Source organism: Engraulis encrasicolus, chromosome 19, assembly GCF_034702125.1.
Source record: "Engraulis encrasicolus isolate BLACKSEA-1 chromosome 19, IST_EnEncr_1.0, whole genome shotgun sequence".
NCBI lineage: Eukaryota > Metazoa > Chordata > Actinopteri > Clupeiformes > Engraulidae > Engraulis > Engraulis encrasicolus.
In genome coordinates this window covers 28,669,515-28,693,286 of record NC_085875.1, presented here as the reverse complement: position 1 = coordinate 28,693,286, position 23,772 = coordinate 28,669,515, and the positions used below count along the sequence as shown (strand labels likewise).

Genomic DNA, 23,772 nt, shown 5'->3' with positions numbered 1-23,772 from the left:
TAATTTATTTATTTTATGTTGTGATCTTTCCAGAACTTCTTCAAGGACTGCACGTTTGACCTGTGTGAACTGGATGGACTCGAATCTGCCCTTTGCGAGGCCATAGAGGCCTATGTGAATGAGTGCCAGGATCGTGGAGTCACCATCGAGCCTTGGAGAAGCGCCACATTCTGTCGTGAGTGTCTGACCACCAGCCCCATCTATACGGAGATTCCATGTTCAGTAAATGTCTAAATTCTTTATTGCTCAGACGTTTGATATTGCTTATTGACCTCCCTCTCGTTCTTTGTTTTCTCCCCAAAGCCCTGACCTGCCCTCCCAACAGCCATTATGAGTCCTGTGCTCCACCCTGCCAGCCCTCCTGCGTCACACCTCCCCCTGCGCAGTGTATCGGACCGTGTGCAGAGGGGTGTGTGTGTGACGAAGGTTACGTCCTCAGCGCTGGCAAGTGTGTTCAGGAAGACAGCTGTGGATGCCAGCACACCAATGGCCTATACTACGAGGTGAACAAACCGCTTTGCTTGTTTTGTTTCCTTCTACTCCAAGTAGCATGTGTGCTAGATGGAAAATGACAGCGTAGTATGTTGTCTATTATAGAAAAAATGAACTATGCATTTAAAAAAAAAATCTGACCATTTTTCCTGTCATCAGCCTGGAGAGGTGTTCTATACCGCAGACTGTGACCTGAAGTGCACGTGCAATCCTCCGTCGGTCAACTGTGATAGTGGAGAATGTCCGCCTTCGCAGCAGTGTGGTGTCCAGGGAGGAATTCTTGGGTGCCATCCAATAAGTACGTATCGGCTGTTGTTCAAACACTCATTCTGCAGAAATAATTCAAAAGGTATTTTTCAAAGATCACTGAAAGTTTTGTCCACTGCAGTTGGATGTTGATCTCTTTTCTTTTTTAGCATCCTCAAGGTACAATTTGCCACTCTCATGTTAATAGTAAATCCAAAATTCTTGTATCGTTTGTGTCACTGAAACCGTCTCCATCCACAGCCACCTCCACCTGTGTTGCCTCTGGTGATCCCCACTACACCACTTTTGATGAGTTGAAGTACGACTTCATGGGCACCTGCACCTACCTGATGTCCAAACCTTGCAACACGACCAGCATGCCACATTACGAGGTCCACGCGACCAACGAGAACCGAAACAACAACGACAGAGTAAGCTATGTGGCAGAAGTGCATGTCTACGTCCATGGCATGACGTTGTCCATTCTTAAAGGAGGAATCTTCCGGGTAAGATGATCAGCACTTTTCACACTCTTTATAACTACATAAAATATTTTTGGGGATAAACATTCAACCTAAAAAAATGACCAATTTAAGGTTAAAACAACCGAAGAAGCTATGAACTACTAAAACTTTGTGAGAAATACTGTACATTGCATGTGTAATAGATAGTGTGGGGATTTACTATGTCTACAATTGACAGAAATGGTCCAGTTCAATATTGAGGTTTTCATTGCAAATATTTCCCCATTCCTATCGTGTAGTATCTCAACCTCTTATGAACATATCTGTTTGTCTCCTTGCTCTTTTCTCTGTTTGTCTCACAGATAAATGGGACCAATGTGAACCTCCCTGTGAATCCAACTCCAGATGTTTCTGTCTACAAGTCTGGAAAACATTACACAGTGGGCATGAGCTTTGGGGTGACTGTTCGTTATGATGGCAACCACTACATGGACATCAAAGTGACATCTGCGTAAGTCAACATCACTATTAGCTCTGCATTTCAGGTTGATGTGCAGTACTTTAAAATACATTTGGTGACTTAGCATTAACCCATTGGCGCCTGAGCCAGTTTTTAGAAAAGGTCCCCAATGCCTGAGGGTTGTTTGAGATAAGAAAAAATGGTTGGAAACTCTTATGAAAAAAGCAATATCTCAGCCTCTGGAACACATAGGGACATGGGACAAATTGCATTTAAAAGGTGAAATCCTCTGCTTTCACGGGATTATGCTCATTCATCATTAACACTAACACATATTCCTTTAAAAAATCATATCTCATAATCAAATGATTGAAAAAAGTTTCATGTGCTTTCAGGATAATGCTTGATGCTGCTATTTATTATAGGCTATTAGGCTATTGCCACTGTTAGCCTACAATAGCCGACTATAACTAAATCATAATAATCATTAGGTTATTATTATAATTATTAGGCAGTCATTTCTGCCATAAATCGGGGGACATTTGTCTGATACAGCCACTTGCTCTCCCATCGGCGAGTATGGCCGTTTTATTCCTCCAAACGTTATGCAGAGACCGATGAGCAATTTCATCCTATTTTGAGACGGGGCTCCACTTTGAGCTGGATGTGTGGCCGCGCGGCTATAATCCGCATGTCTACCGTTGTGTGCCTCACCAATAGGCTATCACCATATCCGAAAGTTCCTCAGTGAAAATATTCTGAAATAGGCCTATATCTAAAGGACTAATTATATATTGGCACCTTCGCCAATTGCCCCGAGTGTCGGAGTGAACTTTTGGTAACGTCGGGGGCGAAATAGCTGACTGTCTATTTGGAAGCCACTCGCCTACCTCTTCATGCGGCCGCGGCAAATCACACTCATGCTCTCTATCTAAAGGGTCTTCAATCATATTTCCTTTCCTCGATTAAAATCTCTTCATTACCTTTCAACTGAACATCACATTCGCTGTAACAGCGTGTCTCGAGAAACCACAGCCTTTTTTTTATCTGTGTGAAATGGCTGAACAACACACGTCTGCAGAAGCGAGCATGGTTGATTTCTTTTGACATTATTGTCGACGAATCAAACTTTTTTTTGCCACATGATCTTTAAAAAATCGAGAACACCCACCTCTTGTGTATTTGAACAAAATATTGTGCATTGCATCTCCCATGCGTCTTGAAAATATTGACAATTCAATAATGTTGCGTTTTGCAACAACCGGCGTCAATGGGTTAAGACACTCTGAGCTTTATAACATAATGATCCTAAAAGGGTCCAGTGTGTTTCTAGTGTGTGTCACAAATTTCCTCATGAATACTTACAACCTCCACCGGTTTCCTTTTTTCCTTTTGTTTTTAAAGAGGGTACAACCTCCCATATAGGCCCGATCTTGAAATTTCTCATTTTTTGCTCACTATGACATAATAAACTCAGAAAAGCTTTGAATAACACAACTTTGCATCATGGCCTTGACAAATTTGTTGTAGCATCTTCAATATTTTAGCTTTAGTTTGCTCCCAATGAATTAACTAAGCCAACCATTTAGTCTTTTCACAACTGCATTTGAAAACAAAATAGGGACCATTTGAATAGGATACAACAACCTTGGCAAAATATTCATCTTGATCATTGCAAATGCCCCAGCCGAGATATGGGCAAAGAACTCCATCGTTCCAGATCTTGTTTAACTTTCTCAAAAAGTGGGATGACGTTAGCTTTATACATTTGTTGGAATATAGGGGTTATAAATGTATCTAAATATGTAAAGCCTGCTGGGGACCATTTGAAGGGGAAATAAGGCAATATATTGGGAACTGAGCTTAAACTTCCAATTGGCATGGCTTCTGATTTTGTGAGATTAATTTTATAACCAGAAAAATTGTTGAATAAGTCAATAACAGTGAGTAATATTAGTATTGATGAGTTAGGTCTTGAAAGGTATAGCCTATTAAAACATCATATGCATAAAGACTTATTATAGTCTGACTCGCCTATTTGTAAACCATGGATAGAAGGCGTTGCTCTTATGGCCTTTGACAATGGCTCTGTGGCCAAGGCAAACAGGGGGGGGCAGGGAATAACCCTGTGTAGTTCCTCTAAATACAGGAACATTGTCAGACATAATGCCATTAGCTAGAATAGCCGCCTGTGGTTTATCATATAAGACCCTGACCTATCTTATAAAGTCATCCCCCAAATCAAATTTATCCAGGCAATACAATAAACAAGAGTATTCTAACCGGTCAAAAGCCTTCTCTGCTTCCAAAGAAAGCACTAAACCAGGGGTGCTCAACTAGAAACTGAAAAGGTCCACTCGCCAAATTTCGTATGTTTCAAGGGTCCAGTCGCTACGGAGCGATGCAGAAAATAGCCTCACTCACTGGCCGCACTGGCCTCTTGCTCACTCACTGAGTTGTCATAGTGATGATACTTTTATTTGTCATAAGACTGGCTTCGCAGAAATACACCTATAGATCGCATGGCAGCGAAATCTCATGTATAATTTCTACATATTAAATACAGATGGATTTTGTCTTGGTCCGGATGACATTGCGTTTGGGTCCGCATCCGGACCTGGGTCCGCCAGTTGAGCACCCCTGCACTAAACCATCCATTTGTAACTTTTGAAAGACTTGTGTTATGTTCATCTCTGATCTTTTCTGAGTCTGTGTTGCTTCACTATGACTTTTTTATATTTGTGCAGCTACAAGGAGAAGGTGTGTGGTCTTTGTGGAGATTATGACGGCAACCCCGGAAATGATTTCCTTACTCCAACTGGCGAGCTTGTCACTACACCAAACGACTTTGGCAACAGCTGGAACACTGACCCCAAGTAAGACGCAGTAATATACAAGCACCAAATTTACTTCAAAATTTGTCACCACAGTTCCTTGCATTCATGCTTACATCCCCAGTTTTTATAACCAATATATTCCATAATTACCACATAATTTAGGTGCGACAACAATCCAGAAGTGCCTCTCCTTGGCTGTACTCCAGAGGACGAGGAGAAGTACGAGGCTCCTGCCTTCTGTGGAATCATTCAGAACACCAACGGTCCATTTGCTGTGTGCCACCTCATCGTCAATTCCGACGTGAGTTGCCTCCACGTTAGGATCCTTTTCACAAAGCAGACTGTAAAGTTGGCAAATGGACAGGGAAATTGGAATAAATTGTATTTTTTTAATTCTATACTTTGTGACTTGCATTTAATTTATTTATTTTATGTTGTGATCTTTCCAGAACTTCTTCAAGGACTGCACGTTTGACCTGTGTGAACTGGATGGACTCGAATCTGCCCTTTGCGAGGCCATAGAGGCCTATGTGAATGAGTGCCAGGATCGTGGAGTCACCATCGAGCCTTGGAGAAATGCCACATTCTGTCGTGAGTGTCTGACCACCAGCCCCATCTATACGGAGATTCCATGTTCAGTAAATGTCTAAATTCTTTATTGCTCAGACGTTTGATATTGCTTATTGACCTCCCTCTCGTTCTTTGTTTTCTCCCCAAAGCCCTGACCTGCCCTCCCAACAGCCATTATGAGTCCTGTGCTCCACCGTGCCAGCCCTCCTGCGTCACACCTCCCCCTGCGCAGTGTATCGGACCGTGTGCAGAAGGGTGTGTGTGTGACGAAGGTTACGTCCTCAGCGCTGGCAAGTGTGTTCAGGAAGACAGCTGTGGATGCCAGCACACCAATGGCCTATACTACGAGGTGAACAAACCGCTTTGCTTGTTTTGTTTCCTTCTACTCCAAGTAGCATGTGTGCTAGATGGAAAATGACAGCGTAGTATGTTGTCTATTATAGAAAAAATGAACTATGCATTTTAAAAAAAAATCTGACCATTTTTCCTGTCATCAGCCTGGAGAGGTGTTCTATACCGCAGACTGTGACCTGAAGTGCACGTGCAATCCTCCGTCGGTCGACTGTGATAGTGGAGAATGTCCGCCTTCGCAGCAGTGTGGTGTCCAGGGAGGAATTCTTGGGTGCCATCCAATAAGTACGTATCGGCTGTTGTTCAAACACTCATTCTGCAGAAATAATTCAAAAGGTATTTTTCAAAGATCACTGAAAGTTTTGTCCACTGCAGTTGGATGTTGATCTCTTGTCTTTTTTAGCATCCTCAAGGTACAATTTGCCACTCTCACAGTAATACTAAATCCAAAATTCTTGTATCGTTTGTGTCACTGAAACCGTCTCCATCCACAGCCACCTCCACCTGTGTTGCCCCTGGTGATCCCCACTACACCACTTTTGATGAGTTGAAGTACGACTTCATGGGCACCTGCACCTACCTGATGTCCAAACCTTGCAACACGACCAGCATGCCACATTACGAGGTCCACGCGACCAACGAGAACCGAAACAACAACGAGAGAGTAAGCTATGTGGCAGAAGTGCATGTCTACGTCCATGGCATGACGTTGTCCATTCTTAAAGGAGGAATCTTCCGGGTAAGATGATCAGCACTTTCCACACTCTTTATAACTACATAAAATATTTTTTAGGGATAAACATTCAACCTAAAAAAATGACCAATTTAAGGTTAAAACAACTGAAGAAGCTATGAACTGCTAAAATTGTGTGAGAAATATTGTACATTGCATGTGTAATAGATAGTGTGGGGTTATACTATGTCTACAATTGACAGAAATGGTCCAGTTCGATATGGAGGTTTTCATTGCAATAATTTCCCCATTCCTATCGTGTAGTATCTCAACCTCTTATGAACATATCTGTTTGTGTTCTTGCTCTTTTCTCTGTTTGTCTCACAGATAAATGGGACCAATGTGAACCTCCCTGTGAATCCAACTCCAGATGTTTCTGTGTACAAGTCCGGAAAACATTACACAGTGGGCATGAGCTTTGGGGTGACTGTTCGTTATGATGGCAACCACTACATGGACATCAAAGTGACATCTGCGTAAGTCAACATCACTATTAGCTCTGCATTTCAGGTTGATGTGCAGTACTTTAAAATACATTTGGTGACTTAGCAGTAAGACACTCTGAGCTTTATAACATAATGATCCTAAAAGGGTCCAGTGTTTTTCTAGTGTGTGTCACAAATTTCCTCATGAATATTTACAACCTCCACCGGTTTCCTTTTTTCCTTTTGTTTTTAAAGAGGGTACAACCTCCCATATAGGCCCGATCTTGAAATTTCTCATTTTTTGCTCACTATGACATAATAAACTCAGAAAAGCTTTGAATAACACAACTTTGCATCATGGCCTTGACAAATTTGTTGTAGCATCTTCAATATTTTAGCTTTAGTTTGCTCCCAATGAATTAACTAAGCCAACCATTTAGTCTTTTCACAACTGCATTTGAAAACAAAATAGGGACCATTTGAATAGGATACAACAACCTTGGCAAAATATTCATCTTGATCATTGCAAATGCCCCAGCCGAGATATGGGTAAAGAACTCCATCGTTCCAGATCTTGTTTAACTTTCTCAAAAAGTGGGATGACGTTAGCTTTATACATTTGTTGGAATATAGGGGTTATAAATGTATCTAAATATGTAAAGCCTGCTGGGGACCATTTGAAGGGGAAATAAGGCAATATATTGGGAACTGAGCTTAAACTTCCAATTGGCATGGCTTCTGATTTTGTGAGATTAATTTTATAACCAGAAAAATTGTTGAATGAGTCAATAACAGTGAGTAATATTAGTATTGATGAGTTAGGTCTTGAAAGGTATAGCCTATTAAAACATCATATGCATAAAGACTTATTATAGTCTGACTCGCCTATTTGTAAACCATGGATAGAAGGCGTTGCTCTTATGGCCTTTGACAATGGCTCTGTGGCCAAGGCAAACAGGGGGGGCAGGGAATAACCCTGTGTAGTTCCTCTAAATACAGGAACATTGTCAGACATAATGCCATTAGCTAGAATAGCCGCCTGTGGTTTATCATATAAGACCTTGACCTATCTTATAAAGTCATCCCCCAAATCAAATTTATCCACGCAATACAATAAACAAGAGTATTCTAACCGGTCAAAAGCCTTCTCTGCTTCCAAAGAAAGCACTAAACCAGGGGTGCTCAACTAGAAACTGAAAAGGTCCACTCGCCAAATTTCGTATGTTTCCAGGGTCCAGTCGCTACGGACCGATGCAGAAAATAGCCTCACTCACTGGCCGCACTGGCCTCTTGCTCACTCACTGAGTTGTCATAGTGATGATACTTTTATTTGTCATAAGACTGGCTTCGCAGAAATACACCTATAGATCGCATGGCAGCGAAATCTCATGTATAATTTCTACATATTAAATACAGATGGATTTTGTCTTGGTCCGGATGACATTGCGTTTGGGTCCGCATCCGGACCTGGGTCCGCCAGTTGAGCACCCCTGCACTAAACCATCCATTTGTAACTTTTGAAAGACTTGTGTTATGTTCATCTCTGATCTTTTCTGAGTCTGTGTTGCTTCACTATGACTTTTTTATATTTGTGCAGCTACAAGGAGAAGGTGTGTGGTCTTTGTGGAGATTATGACGGCAACCCCGGAAATGATTTCCTTACTCCAACTGGCGAGCTTGTCACTACACCAAACGACTTTGGCAACAGCTGGAACACTGACCCCAAGTAAGACGCAGTAATATACAAGCACCAAATTTACTTCAAAATTTGTCACCACAGTTCCTTGCATTCATGCTTACATCCCCAGTTTTTATAACCAATATATTCCATAATTACCACATAATTTAGGTGCGACAACAATCCAGAAGTGCCTCTCCTTGGCTGTACTCCAGAGGACGAGGAGAAGTACGAGGCTCCTGCCTTCTGTGGAATCATTCAGAACACCAACGGTCCATTTGCTGTGTGCCACCTCATCGTCAATTCCGACGTGAGTTGCCTCCACGTTAGGATCCTTTTCACAAAGCAGACTGTAAAGTTGGCAAATGGACAGGGAAATTGGAATAAATTGTATTTTTTTAATTCTATACTTTGTGACTTGCATTTAATGTATTTATTTTATGTTGTGATCTTTCCAGAACTTCTTCAAGGACTGCACGTTTGACCTGTGTGAACTGGATGGACTCGAATCTGCCCTTTGCGAGGCCATAGAGGCCTATGTGAATGAGTGCCAGGATCGTGGAGTCACCATCGAGCCTTGGAGAAATGCCACATTCTGTCGTGAGTGTCTGACCACCAGCCCCATCTATACGGAGATTCCATGTTCAGTAAATGTCTAAATTCTTTATTGCTCAGACGTTTGATATTGCTTATTGACCTCCCTCTCGTTCTTTGTTTTCTCCCCAAAGCCCTGACCTGCCCTCCCAACAGCCATTATGAGTCCTGTGCTCCACCCTGCCAGCCCTCCTGCGTCACACCTCCCCCTGCGCAGTGTATCGGACCGTGTGCAGAGGGGTGTGTGTGTGACGAAGGTTACGTCCTCAGCGCTGGCAAGTGTGTTCAGGAAGACAGCTGTGGATGCCAGCACACCAATGGCCTATACTACGAGGTGAACAAACCGCTTTGCTTGTTTTGTTTCCTTCTTCTCCAAGTAGCATGTGTGCTAGATGGAAAATGACAGCGTAGTATGCTGTCTGTTATAGAAAAAATGAACTATGCATTTAAAAAAAAAATCTGACAATTTTTCCTGTCATCAGCCTGGAGAGGTGTTCTATACTGCAGACTGTGACCTGAAGTGCACGTGCAATCCTCCGTCGGTCGACTGTGATAGTGGAGAATGTCTGCCTTCGCAGCAGTGTGGTGTCCAGGGAGGAATTCTTGGGTGCCATCCAATAAGTACGTATCGGCTGTTGTTCAAACACTCATTCAGCAGAAATAATTAAAGATATTTTTCAAGGATCACTGAAAGTTTTGTGCAATGCAGTTGGATGTTGATCTCTTATCTTTTTGTAGAATCCTCAAGGTACAATTTGCCACTCTCAGGTTAACAGTAAATCCAAAATTCTTGTATCGTTTGTGTCACTGAAATCGTCTCCATGCACACCACTCATTGGCGAACATATTCATTATGGTGAATGACAGTTGGTTGTTTGTCCTACTAATCTGTTGCCACAGCCATCGTGAAAGAGTTGATTTCTTCCCACAAAATCTCTGTTAAAGCTTGGCATGCTTTTCTGTTGTTGTTAGGATTCTAGTATTCATTAAACAGTCTTGGTCCACTCTTGGGATCTCAAGTTGTTTTTAAGAAATACCGGTAACAGAAAAAAGTTTGCCCTTTGCTTGTCACAAGCCTTTCCTTTTCCTGCGAGTCTAAAGCACTATTATGTATGGACATGGGGAAATGTGATCTTTATCTCAGGACGTCGGTAACAGAAATGGCTGTTTCGGACTGGATTGAAATATGTCAGTAGAGGAACAGAAAGTGGGAGGGTCAACTCATCATGCACTTGTCGTCATTGCCTGTTGGTTTACTAACCCATCAAAATCCATTCTAATGCGTCTGCATGCTTGTCCTTTCATTTGGAGAGTGCGTTTGACCATGCTACCTGATTTCGACAAAACGCCCTAAAACAAAACTAATGGTTTACTGCAAGGCTGTAATGTTTGTAAGCCCGGAGAGATTGGATATATTGTGCGTTTCGTGCACTTAACCAGACATCTTTACATGGGGTCGCATTCGGACGGGATTAGTATAACTGAGGGTAATGTCCCCGGACGGTTTCACAGTAGGTAAAACTCGCTGTGAAGTTTACCGACATACTCAGCTATTTTTCCATGACATGGCGCGTTCGGACAGGATTAAACATCCCGGTTGTTATTACTTTACCCCAGGTCCCCACATTAAACTAGTCCCATTGGAATAGGGCTTTAGAGATGTGCAGTACACATTCTCATGTTGCTTATAAACTTAATTTTAGTGAGGATGAAGTAGTTTTCTCTTCATTGGACGATGCAGCATCTATAAATGATGCACCACAATCATGCATATTTTCAGACTGTACTGAGACTTTTCTAGCCACACACCGGTCATGACAGCTGTCATGGAGTAATGAATTAAGCATTTCCCAAATGGCCTCCCTTGGTTTGCTAATGATTGTTTGCTTATTATTATTTGTGAGAACTCAGAAAGTACTTGCATTGACTCTTGACCTGACTGGTAGCAACCCTGAAGCTGTTGCGTCACTAGGAGGGCATGGCCTGGCTAGTTGGCAGTTGTCCCTTGGTCGCTACAGCATGCTCAACATTCACTATTTAAGGGCATTTTTATCTAAAACATTCTTGGGGGAGAATGCCCTTGATTGGCTTCTTTACAGCCTTTTTGCTTACCAATACCTTTCACCATAAACCTGCCACTGATTGGCTGTAGTCTTAAGGGCCGTACACACACGTCGCTGCTATTTACTCGTTACTTGCTCACTCGCCTACTTGCCACTCGCTCTGGGTGATTTTGTTTACTGGTTGTCATGGTTCCCGCTGTCCGCGCCAATAACGTCCGTACGAAACAAAATGTAGGCCTACGCTGTTTAACGTTGATCGTGTGCTGTGCACAACCATGCATATGAGCCTTTGATGGTGTACACTGTATTGGATGTATTTTCCTCAACACTTCAAAGTGTGATGGCGTGCAGAAGTTGGGTGGTCAGAACAGCACAGGGGCAACGTCACCTGTCAATAATCTGTATTCTGCATTCCAATTGGTTACTCGCTTAACTCGCGTCGCTCGAAGATAAAATAAGTTTATCTTGGAACCCGCCCACATCGCATCGCTTGTACTCTCCTCGCCTACTCGCCAGCAAGACTCGCTGAAACACGTAGACATTCTATTGACTTCATCCGCTGAGCGAGTAACTAGCAGCGACGTGTGTGTACGCCCCTTTATTCTAGGACTCCCTCAATTGAAGCTATTAAAAACTAAAAAAAATGATAGAAGGGTTCAACATTCTCTAATGCACCCGAGCTCACTTGAAATAGACCTGCATGGGAAACTGTCCTACTTACAGAAGTACAAAAAAATCATCCTTTAAAAAATGAAATAGAGTCTTGCACGTCCTGTGCTCACTTAAAAGGTCATCCTCCATGATGGCATGGGGTATTGTAGTACAGTAGTGCATTGGTTAAGATGTTCTCACTCCTCTGTAGAGTTAAATGCAGTGCTGAATGATATACAGTTGTGCTCAAAATAATAGCAGCGTCTTTTCAAAGGTGAGTAATTGGCTACGTTTCCATGATGTTTTTGAATCAGATTTAATAGATCGGATTTAAATACATCAGATTAAGAGTTATTTTGCGACGTGTATACATGGCACTTTCACTTAAATCTGATTAAACGTCTGGGGAACAGAAAGCATAGAGCTTGAAAGTGAAGTCACTTCCTCCGATATCATGGGACAATGGTGTTTTTAGCCGAAAATCATAGCATGTAATCTAATCAGGGACGTGCACAGGAATCTCAAAGGGCAGTTGCTCTAACCTGAAGAAAGGGCAATCCCCCCCCCCCCCCCATCTCTCCCCCCCCCCCCCCCCCCCCAAAAAAAAAAAAAAAAAAACCATCAACAATGAGCGGCCTTCAGAATTTTTAGGAAACTGCACCATGGGTATTATTATTTTTAGTAGTAGTAGTAGAAGTAGTATATTATTGTCATACTTATTAATATTATTTTATTGTAGGCCTATAGTATCCTGAATATGCGTACCATATGATATAACATGCTAGTTTTTAAACATGTAGGCCTACCTATTAATCATATCAGAGATGATCAGCCTTATGCCCACCTGCCCTAAATGTCTCCTGATCCACATTTCCTCATGTGTGGTATGTGGCTGCCCCTAAATTAAATGAAATTATGAGAAAAAGCCTTGATAGTTTTTAAACCTGTATCAGTCACAGAGATGATCAGTCTTATGCCTACCTGCCCTATGTGCAGAGGTCTGTGGCTCTGAGTCATCCTCATCTTAAATGAAATGAAATGATGAGTAAATTAATAGGCTAAATATGAGAATGCTTAATCAATTAACCCACTGTCATCTTTATAATCCTTGTAGCAGCCAAAGTAGACTTTAAGTTATAATAAATAGAAATAGTTTAAAAATGGTTAAAAAGATCATTTAATTTGAATTTGAAATTTAATTAATAGGCATATTCCATGATTAAAATGATGAATATTATATAGGAAAGCTAAAACAATAAGAATTCACAGGTTTAGGTCATTTGTTGGGTCTTTTGTAGCCTATATTAAAAATGTGTACTGTCGCTTTAAGAATGGACGAGCCGGCTTTCATTTCAGATCGCAAAGAACCGTGGCGTGGGAGCACCAGTTCTTATATGTTGCTCTGAAACTCCGAGCTTCTCGCAGACTTTATAACCTTTTATTTTCATTACAGATATTTTAGTTAGTTCATGCACATTTTGTAGGCCTATGTCTTGAGAAGAACAGTAGGCCTAAACGTCAGTTATCACGTGGAGTGGATTTATTTCAATTACATGGACATTGACAGTGGAAACAGTATCTTTGGGTCGGAGAATAGGCCTATATCAGCGTAAGAAAAAGCACTTTCCTAGCGGTCTCTCCAAGATCAAACCTCTACAATCCTGAAAAAGATTCTCTGCCTCACCTGCACCTGTTCATTTTTTTCGCAGCCAACTCTGCAGAGATGTGCTTCCTTTAGCTAGCCTACCCCCTTAAGTTCTCTCTTGCTTGATAAAACGACATGTCATCTGCATGTTTCTTAGTTGGGTTAGCCTTCCACAAAACAACCTGAGCCATGTAAAACGTTGACTGCAAGCTAGCTGGCTGTCGTTTTTCACCAATATCTGAACGTGGCACAACCCGGCTGTCAGATTATTTAGAATCACTAAACGTCCTAAACTCGAGATCGGCTTTAAGAGACATTAATTGTGATCATGTAGTTTAATACTGTGTAGTCTGCTGTGTTTCCAGCTCACTTCAGGCCGTCAGGGCAGTCGCTCTACTCCCACGACATCTTCGACATATTTTGCGTCTCTGCCCTGGTCGCATGCATGCTTGTTCCCCCCTCCCTCCCATGTAGAGCTGCGCGTGCCCCCCGCAACGTGCATGCTGCCCCTCCCTTTGCCTATCTCTCGAGGTGCAGGTGAATCTGAATTTGAAAACTTAATTTTGGAAGCTTCAATCAAAAATACGAATTGCAAAGCAAATCAGTTGAAACATGAAATATTAGCCTATTTTTCCGAGGCATATCTACAGCTGGCTGTCGGTTTTTTTTGCTACCTAAACATGGCGCTGGCTGGCTGTCAGATGTATGATAACTAAAAGTTCTAAACTCAACATTGTATTAGAGAGGTTAATCGTGAGCATATTTTGTACCCTAATATGTAGACTGTGTGTAGGGCTCTAGCCGACACCCAGGCATCTTCAAAATCTTTCGTGTGTCTTATAGGCGCTCAAGCGCCTGTCGCGTGCCTTCTCCCTCCCCACCGGAGTTGTTGCGTAGCCTACCTACCTCACAACGCTCGTGCCCATTCTCGACGGGTCTGATGAATTTGTATGACTGACTTAAGTCTTTATTGTAAAAAACTTCAATCAAAATTATGAATTATAAAGAAATCAAATTATATTGAAATATGAAATTATAATTGCCATATTATTTTCCCCTCCCTTGGAAGGGCAATATCAGCCAATGTGGGCAAAAGGGCCGTTGCTCGGGCACCGTGGGCAACTATGCTGTGCACGTGCCTGAATCCAATGGCGGTATTAAAATGATATTTCGATCCCCTTCGAGTTGTGCCACGAGCTCCATATATGTTGCTGATATTTTTGTTTAATTTTTCATACGAACCCCCAAACTTTTTAGAAAGCTGCTTTTCTTCACATTTTTCATGCAGACGGCCTTGGAACAAAACATTGATACTTCTACATGAATAATCTTTATCTAGCCTCTTAAACAGCATATTTTTAGCCCATTGCATATAATGACTGAGATCAGAAGATATACTCGCTACCATGTTGTTAGATGGTGAAATGCGGAACTAAGGGGCGGGACTTTCAAGCTCTATTGCGATTGGACTGAGGACGCACGTGCTGAGCGAGCCAAATAAGGCGTGGGGGCGTGGTCGCTAAACCTTCATGACTACCAGGACAGGTGCTAACCTTCTGCCCGAAAATGAATGCCTTCAGTCGGACACTGAAAGCTAGGGACATCTCCTATGGTCTGGTTCTTTCAAAATGCTAGTTAGCTTACCCACCTAGCTTAGAAAAACGAGTGGTCAAAGGGTGATGTGGAGTAACTTTGTTGTGCTTCATTACTTCGTGGGGCACTTTTACATCAATATATGGAAGCCACAACATTTATAGTCGCTTAGGGACTTTAAATTAAGCAAAACTTTCATGTGAAAATCAACAGGAAGTGCCGCCATTTTTTTCTCACTAGCAAAGCGCACGGGTTCTTGGCACCATTGTGTGGCCAATGAGCATGCGTGGAACGACTGGACTTATTGTAATTCTGAATAAAAGGTTATATGACAGAGGAACGTGCTTAATTGGATTTAAAAGAGGAATAAACCACCCACTTTAATCAGACTTATGTTTGAATTAGAATAAACTTAAATCCTGTTTGGTAAGTGCTTACATGATATTTTTAGAGCGGAATTAAGGTTTAATCAGATTTAAAGTGAGTTAAATCGGACTGAAGTGTCTCATGTAAACGCATAGATTGTCATAGTTCTTCAATTAGACTGTACTTTCATGAGCAAAGATGCATTGGGGACACTGCACATTCACTGCACATTCTACAAACCCCAACTCCGGTGAAGTTGGGACGTTTGGTAAACAGTGAATAAAATCAAAATGCTATCATTTTCAAAACATTCAATCTATTCATTAGATGGACAATAGTGAAAAGACAACATATTAAGTGTTAAAACCGAGAAAAAATATTGTTTTGGGGGACATATGTACTCATTTCTAATTTGATAAATGCAACACGTCTCAAATAAGTTGGGACGTGGATCAGTGAAATTTAGTAAACATCCAAAAAAGATAAAACGACAAAGAAGAACATTTCAAAATGAATTGTACTGAGGGATATATAGGTGTCCAGGTATAAGATCATCAGAGAGAGGCTGAGTCACTCAGAATTAAAGATGCAGAGGGAATAATTACCATAGTTATTACATACATTTTTGAATTCCCTTTGATTTACCACGATTGAGTGTATATAAGACATATTTTTAGATGCGTCCCAGCATCTCTATAAGAGGGTCTGTCTGTCCATCCGTCCGTCCGTCTGAAACGCATTCCTTCAATGTCCGTCTGAAACGCATTCCTTCAATTGTTCCTACTGTGGCCACAAGGCGGCAGAGTTGCCATTTTGGACCGGAGCGAATGCGTGCAAGCCAGAACGTATTACCAAACAGGCAAGACGGCTGATAGCATTGTGAGACAACTGAGGGCGGAGTGAATGCGTGCAAGCCAGAACGTATTACCAATCAGGCAAGACGGCTGATAGCATTGTGAGACAACTGAGGGGGGCATTCAATTTTCGCCATTGTTTTGCGTTTGGACAATGGGAGGCAACTTTATTTTGGTTCGTCAGAAACTCGCGGATTTAGAAGTTGGCAGGCAGTTTTTGACACAGATGTTTGTGCTCGGATAGAGAGGCGTTTGCATTGCATAACGCTCCACGGCATGGAACCGTAATTAGTTGACAGGCGACCCGCAGCGCATACAGCTCTTCCTCTAAACGTCGACCTGTAACATTTGGTTATAGCTTTTCTCCTTTCAAAACATTCACATTTTCATTTGAGCGTGGATAGAGGGGCGTTTGCATTGCATAACGCTCCACGACATGGAACTGTAATTAGTTGACAGGCGACCCGCAGCGCAGCTCTTCCTCTAAACGTGGACCTGTAACATTTGGTTAGCTTTTTTTTCTTTCATAACATTCACATTTTCCTCCGCTTTTCTCCAGTCCACAAACTCGGGTTCAGAGGTCTGTGTGTAGCCTACGAGCCTCCCTTTTAATATTCCCAGCGAGTTTACTTCTGCCTTTTCAGTACCCTAGTCAGTTTGCGCTGCGCACTGGAGCATGGTGCTCGAACTACAAGTAGACAGCTGGGCCATTTGACATACGGTGTGTTTAGCCTACTCGTAGCCTACAGGGAGGTTCTTTCGTTGGCGGGCTCGTACCCCACAGGTGCTTTTCGCTGCGCTCGGAGAGAGCACAGGACAGAACGCGTCTTTCGTAATTGCTTTGTAGTCGTGTGAATTTGGTAAACTCTGGCACGGGAGCTCACTGCTTTGTGCCTTGACGGTGAAGCTGGTTTTGAAAAATAAGCGCATAATTCACCTAAAGGGTGAACCCATAAGCGCATGATTCACCCAAACGATTTTATTTATTTATTATTTGTCGATGTTTAAATTCTTTCCCACATGCACATGATGCTGAAATGGCGTGATACTAAAGGTTGATACTAATAAATGTCTGGTCATTTGTAATGTAGCCTACTTCATCTATTTGAAATCATATGGTTCTTTTCCAAATCCAAGAATGATAAGCTTATTATAGCCTAAACTGCAAAAAATAAAGCCATGTCTTGCCATTTTGCTGCCTGCCACATTATTTGGAGTGTCCATGATGACCAATAAACAAAAAGTACATCCTCAGGGGGGCGTTGACAGGTTAGGAGGAGGCCAGGGGGGTGTTTGGGGGGGGAAAATTGCATTGTTGGAACTGGCATAGAGGGACGCATCTGTTATCCGCCTGTCGGCCTTGTTGTCATTAAAACCACTGTATAGGTTCATGACATCATGAAATATATATTGGATGTAGTCTCACTCTAGCACTCCAGGAATTACAACTATTGAAAATTGACCATATTAAGAATGCTTCATGCGTGCAAATGATATAGGGGTGTAACATTCTCCTATGCACCCGAGCTCACTTGAAATAGACCCAGAAGACATGGGAAACTGTCCTTTGCTTACAGAAGTCAGCAGAAGTTGTAGAAGTCAATTCTTTTTTACAATAATAGAGTATTGCACATCCTGTGCTACAGTGAAAATGGACCATCCAACTTGTGTTAGTGCTAACTTCAAAAGTCAGTCTTCATGATGGCATGCGGGTGCAGTAGTGCATTGGTTAAGATGTTCTCACTCATCTGTAGAGTTAAATACAGTGCTGAATGGTATAAATGGGTTTTAAACAGCATGAAAAGCCACTCATGCATTATATTTTGAAGGGAGATCTTCGATTACTGCCACATAGTAAGGACAAATTGCATTCTCTTCTATGTTTTAACAGTTTGGCTCCATCATAAGGACCAGCAGGTGATAAAATGGTGGGCTTTTGGTCAAGACCTGTGACACTGTAAGCACTACAGAAAGGAAAACATTGCTAAACATGACAAGGTTTTTACATATTCATGAATATCCCCCAAAACTATAATTTTGGTCAGTTTCGATGGCTGATATGTTTCTTTGTGCTGTTCTCCATCTAGTATAAGAATCAGACGTTTTGAAAATGGCAGTATTTTGTTATTATTCACAATTTACCTTGTTATACCTGGTTTGTATTTCAAACAGTGTTGCCAGATTTTCTAAGACAAATAAGCGACTGACGTCCTAAAAACAAGCCCAAAAGAAGCGACTGACGGCGTCGTGAAAAGAAGCAACCGACATGGTGGGTCGTCAGTAGGGCTGTCAACGAATATTCGAAGTTCGAATTCGAGTTCGAATAGTGCAAAAAAAGACAAATTCGAATGTGGAAATTAATATTCGACTGTGGAAAAAAGCGTGCATGGTAGAGGTGACCCTGGCTGAAAGCAGGGAGGGTAGCCTATAGCCCAACTGGACGGCAGAATAAAATATTTAAGCTCCCGTGTTGTCTTTATCATATGTACTTTTCAGCTACATGGACATTTGTCGCAGCATTTCTATGAAGTTGTTAACTGGGGTGCTGTTCGTTGACCAAGGTCACCCTTCGTTGTTCATGGTCAGCCGCGCACCGCGGCTGCCCCTTTAATCTATCCTCCACGGTGGTTTTGTTGATAGGTGGAGCAGCCTCGTGCAGATTGTTTTGACGTTTGAGTTCTTATTGCCACAAACCACATTGTAAGAAGTTGTCGTCTCTCGTGAATGACTTACAACGTACACCCGCCCCAAAATGTTAAATATGAAAGTTCTAAGGATTTTGGCCGGCACGGAAAAAAGTGAGCCAAGTGATGAAGTGGAAGCTGGAAGCTGCCGATGTACGAGTTAGCACCATGAAGTCGCAATGTAGCATTTTTGTAGCTACAGATAAGCGACACGTCTTCACAATGTTTTGCACCGTCCGCCATAAACGCTGCCGTCAAGGCGACAAGAGGCAGTCAAGAATTGTAAGGGCACGAGACCGATGCAGACGGTGTCATGGCAAAGTTTGGCAAAGCAGCCATGGAGTCAACACCGAGCAAGCAAGATAGGCGACAGTCTAGATTTTACTGTAGTTGGAGAAGTTGGGCCCCGCTTCTGTGTGTGTGTGAGCGTGAGTGAGTGAGAGAGCCAGAGAGAGGGAGAGAGCGCGCATCTGCTGTGGTGCCGCTTGTCTTATGTGCTTCAACGAGTTTGTATTGTTCAAATGTATCTGTCCGCACAAAACAAACGGTAAAACGTCCTATTCGTTTTTGTGAGGGCTTTCACTTCACCATTTCGCCTTGTCTTTGAACTTGCATGAAACACTCCCCGGCGTGATATTCGAAGGGTTCGAATATTCAAATTATTCTAATAGTTCGAATTCATGTGATTTTCCTGAGCAAATATTCGAATGCTATTTTTGAGCAATTTTGACAGCCGTAGTCGTCAGTCGCGTGCCTAGTCAGGGAAGACCTCGCTCTTTGCGGGTGTCTGCATGGCAGCTAAAATCCCCACAAGTGACCACAGAAAGCGGGAGTTAACAATGCTGTAGTAGAGTCACTTGTAAGGATGAGTGAGAAAAAAACGAGTTGCTATTGAGAAACACATCCAAACACATTAAAATCACCAGCCGGAGAAAACAGCTCAACCCTGAAAAGAACAAGCCTAAAAAAACCGCAACCCGCGACTTACCAAAATTAAAAGCGACTGCTCAAAAAAAGAAGCCCGAGGTCGCTGGTAATAAGCGGACTTGGCAACACTGATTTCAAAGCAAAGCATTGTGTAGTCCAAAAACAACCCAAATGTATGTTCCAGTACATATTACATATTATGTCAAGCTGTATCTCAGATATATATTCAGCAAATGTTGTACATCATTACAGGGGGTAAAGTCACCAACAAGCTAACAAAATCATGGTTCCAGACAAATGGCATCCAACTCATGGAACCATGATTTTGTTAGCTTGTTGCAGTGTTGCAGTAGTGTTGCAGTTGACTTTTCTCACACACCTCTTTCATCACTGCAAATAGCCACATGCTATTCTTCGTTTACATACAGTAGTTGGAGTATTTCATACATGCACACACATGTAAATTATCCACTCACAAGAGATTCACATATCAGGATTTTTAACCGTAGAGTTATCGAGTCGGCAACTCAACCGTGCAAGCTATTGTTTAAAAGAGTGCCAAGCGTCCTTCCCCCAGCAAACTGTACTGTAAACCCTTTCAACAAAGGACAGTATTTTCTTATCAGCTTGGACCCATATCTCTAGAGAGATTCGCGCTCCAAAATCTGACAACCTGACGCTCCTCCTTATCTCATATTTCGGTTCTGCGCAGTGCGCGCAAGAGCTGCGCAGAATCATTTGAGCAATAAGTCATACAGAACACACAGCTCTCTCTCGCTCTCCTCCCGCCGCTTCACACAAGCGCTCCACAGAGCGCGCCCCCCCCCCCTCTTTCTCTCTCTCACACACACACACACACACACACACACACACACTCACACTCACACACACACACACACACACTCATAGTGTACACACACACATGCATAGTGCATCATTCCCATACACCTGTGTGTATATTGTACATGTTACTCAAGTTCTAATGCCCTGCAAATCTGTTATTACCGGATGATGCTTTTACAACAAATGTGCATTGTGGTGAACTGTGTGCGGCGTATTTGAACAATTTCTACCAGAAAAGAATTCACACAATTACCTTCAGATTACTACTTTATTATTTCACGATTTTTTAGATGGTCTTGAGACGTGATTCATTCAATCATTAATTACAATTGATGATTCCATAAATCCATACCAACATTATTGGTTTACGACGTTTGAGGATTTCGGTCATCATGCGTTATACCAACATTATTGGTTTACCACGTGTGAGGATTTCATCCCTCATGTGTTGTACCTACATTATTGATACCCCAGCGTGAGGAGTTAAGCATACTTCTCAGGCGTCATTTCTTAGACTTTTAGTCCTCACTACAAATGTAATAGCAATTACATATTTGGAACTGAGAGTAAGAATCTTATACTTGGCAACCAAATTATTGTAATAACCCTTACATTATTGGTCCCCTTGTGTGAGGAAGATTTATGCCTCACGTCTAACAATGTAATTTCACCTACAATATTATAAAATGTAAATCAGCTCTACTGGTCAGTCATATATAGCAGGGATTCTTAACCATAGGGCCGCGCTCACAACCTCCAGGGCTGCACTAGTTTCACACTAGTGGGCCGCGAGGGCCGTGGGACTGCACCAGTTATCAAATTAAGATAGGCCTACTCAGAACAGTGTGCGTCTTCTACCTCACATGCAGCTCTGCCATAATGTAGCCCTAATGTTTTTAATGGGGTGGAGACTAACACGGTAACACATTTTGCAGTTTTTAGAAAAAGGAAAATTACCAACCATTTGCATCACTGCCCAGCTGATTTGTCGATGTCTTCTGTCTCCTAATATCCTCATGTTTTAGTAGTTAGAAACGAGCAACGATTCAAAGGTTACTCAAAATATAGGATCTTTATCCCTCTCTTTTCCAAATGTCCCCAACACTACACTCCTTTTACATTTTTGCTTGATACTGGAAAGTTCTCGTGTTTGCAACACTGCCGGTGTGGAGTGTCTATTTTTCTTGCATAGCGTTTGTAGATCAGTAAAAAGCGTCTTGAATTTACGGTCAGCAGATTCATTACAAATAGCAAACTTACAGCTGTCACGCAAATTTAGAGATGGTTTAGCAGATTTGCTAAACTGTGAGTGGATTTTTATGAGTGAGATTAAATGAGTTAGATTAACATTAAAACATTAGTTAATACAGTGGTAGGCTATTGTGGGGGGGGGGGTGTCAGTAATAGCCTACTATTGATTTATTTAGGTATTTATCTTTGCAGTGTTGGTGACAAGACAACACGTGCACTTGCAAGTTACGACGCTGAAGTTATATCGAGACAGCTGAACAGTGTTTCAGAGGAAACATTCCGCTTCGTGCCACCTATACTCATGAACGCCGTGACGTTTTCCATGTGCGTTACGCCCTTTTGTGGGGGAAAACAGCCAATGCAAGTCAATTGGTGGTGTTGGGGGAAGAATAAAGAAAAGATAAGGACCTGTAGACTAGCGTTGTTCACGCACAACATGCTGAAAACGTGTTGTGTTGCCGACTCTTCAAATAATATGGCCAAACAGCCGTGGTTTAAGCATGGACTGTGTTCATTTAGGCTAGCCGATGTAACATGTAAGTTAATGAGACATTTGGTTTGATTTCCCCCATAAAGGGGTGTAATGCTCATTTACGAGCAAAGTAACCGGATGGCCGTTCATGAGTATTCTCGACAATGAGCTGCTTCTTCGTTCGAAACTACCCGCGGTGGCTGCTAGTGCGATCAAAACTGCACGTGACATAAATATTAAATATTTAATTTTCATTGTCGTCGAGTCTGTGTAGCTACAAAACAACAGACAAGTTTAGTTCACTCCTTGTATTGAAGGCAGTTTGAACAATCATCTCGCTGCCCCTACCGTTGCGACGGATACGGATAGCGCAGACCTAGAATGGAGCAAAAATCAAAACTAACTGCGTTGACTTGCCTGCGTCAGGCTGAGAAAAAGCATAACCCGCCCTTTATGCGAGGGCATGGATGACACTGTATGCTGTGTTGCAATCGCAAATGTCCTCTGTTGTGCTGCTGACTGGTGATGATGGCATATTGGTTAAACACACTGGGCATTTCTCAAAACCTAGTGCAGTGCACTTCCAAGTGTATCAGCCCAATTAGTCACGCCCAGTGATTGGATACTCTTTACTAGTCACACCCAGTGATTGGATATTCCGTAAGCAAGCGTGCGGTTGACGCTCCATTCTTTTCAAAGGCTAATCAAATAGTCCCATCAAACGTCTTCCTTTCGCCTTCCTTTCATGTTTACTTTGCATGCTTTATCCATTTAGCCTAGATGCAGAGCAGGTAGCGGACCTTAAATAACATAAAATCCACACCAGTAAGAAGAAAAGTGGCTGGCGCAGAGCACAAACGTGCAGGTTATGAAATTCTTATTTTTCGTTATTATAAAATAGAAATCAGCTCTGCTGGTCAACACCCCTGAGCATGTCTGTTATTTATTTTTATTATTATTTGTTTAAATATAAATCATCCACCATCCATAACGCTATGTGAATGACAAGCCTCCCGTTTGCGACATTTTGTGCCAGAAGTCACCAAGAATTCAGATTCCTTGAAAATAAGAGCTCTCACCCTTGAGCTCCATAAAAGTGTGTGTGTCCCCACTTTGCCTCGCATTAACTGCTGGTTCATGCAACGCTGTTCATGGTTAACACAAGCATCGGAACAGTGAATCGTGCGATTCACCTCATCACAACCAGCAGCACGAAATTTTGCATGAGCCCCAGACAACTTCAGCAACAAAACAACAAGGAGAAAGTCATATTTAATTGTTTTTAAATCCTTTAATCCTTTTAAAACGTGCGCTGTGGGGGGACTTTGGACAGAACTTGTATGTGTACTGTTGTGAAAAACAGAATGCACCATCCGATCTGTCACTGTCGTTGACCCTCAGGATTTGGCCTATTGAATATTTCCTGATTTTTGGCTTTAAATATGAACATTTTCCCTCTTTTTGGTAGCTCGAAGTTGAATTGAATTTGAATTCTGCGGCAAGAATCTTAACAAGGACCAGAAGGAGAGAGCATATCACTCCTGTCTTGGCAGGTCTTCACTGGCTGCCTGTC

General features: G+C 42.1%; 1 protein-coding gene across 1 annotated transcript in view; it reads left to right on the top strand.

Annotated features, from left to right (window-relative positions):
• LOC134469833 (IgGFc-binding protein-like) overlaps window positions 1-23,772 on the top strand; it is a 123,075-nt gene that overhangs the window by 83,927 nt on the left and 15,376 nt on the right. Inside the window, exons 84-100 of the mRNA XM_063223863.1 lie at window positions 34-175; window positions 304-503; window positions 652-790; window positions 1,000-1,244; window positions 1,565-1,713; window positions 4,410-4,538; window positions 4,662-4,800; window positions 4,949-5,090; window positions 5,219-5,418; window positions 5,567-5,705; window positions 5,915-6,159; window positions 6,481-6,629; window positions 8,176-8,304; window positions 8,428-8,566; window positions 8,715-8,856; window positions 8,985-9,184; window positions 9,333-9,471. Of these exons, the coding sequence (XP_063079933.1) occupies window positions 34-175; window positions 304-503; window positions 652-790; window positions 1,000-1,244; window positions 1,565-1,713; window positions 4,410-4,538; window positions 4,662-4,800; window positions 4,949-5,090; window positions 5,219-5,418; window positions 5,567-5,705; window positions 5,915-6,159; window positions 6,481-6,629; window positions 8,176-8,304; window positions 8,428-8,566; window positions 8,715-8,856; window positions 8,985-9,184; window positions 9,333-9,471 (2,767 nt within the window). The remainder of the gene's footprint in view (window positions 1-33; window positions 176-303; window positions 504-651; window positions 791-999; window positions 1,245-1,564; window positions 1,714-4,409; window positions 4,539-4,661; window positions 4,801-4,948; window positions 5,091-5,218; window positions 5,419-5,566; window positions 5,706-5,914; window positions 6,160-6,480; window positions 6,630-8,175; window positions 8,305-8,427; window positions 8,567-8,714; window positions 8,857-8,984; window positions 9,185-9,332; window positions 9,472-23,772) is intronic.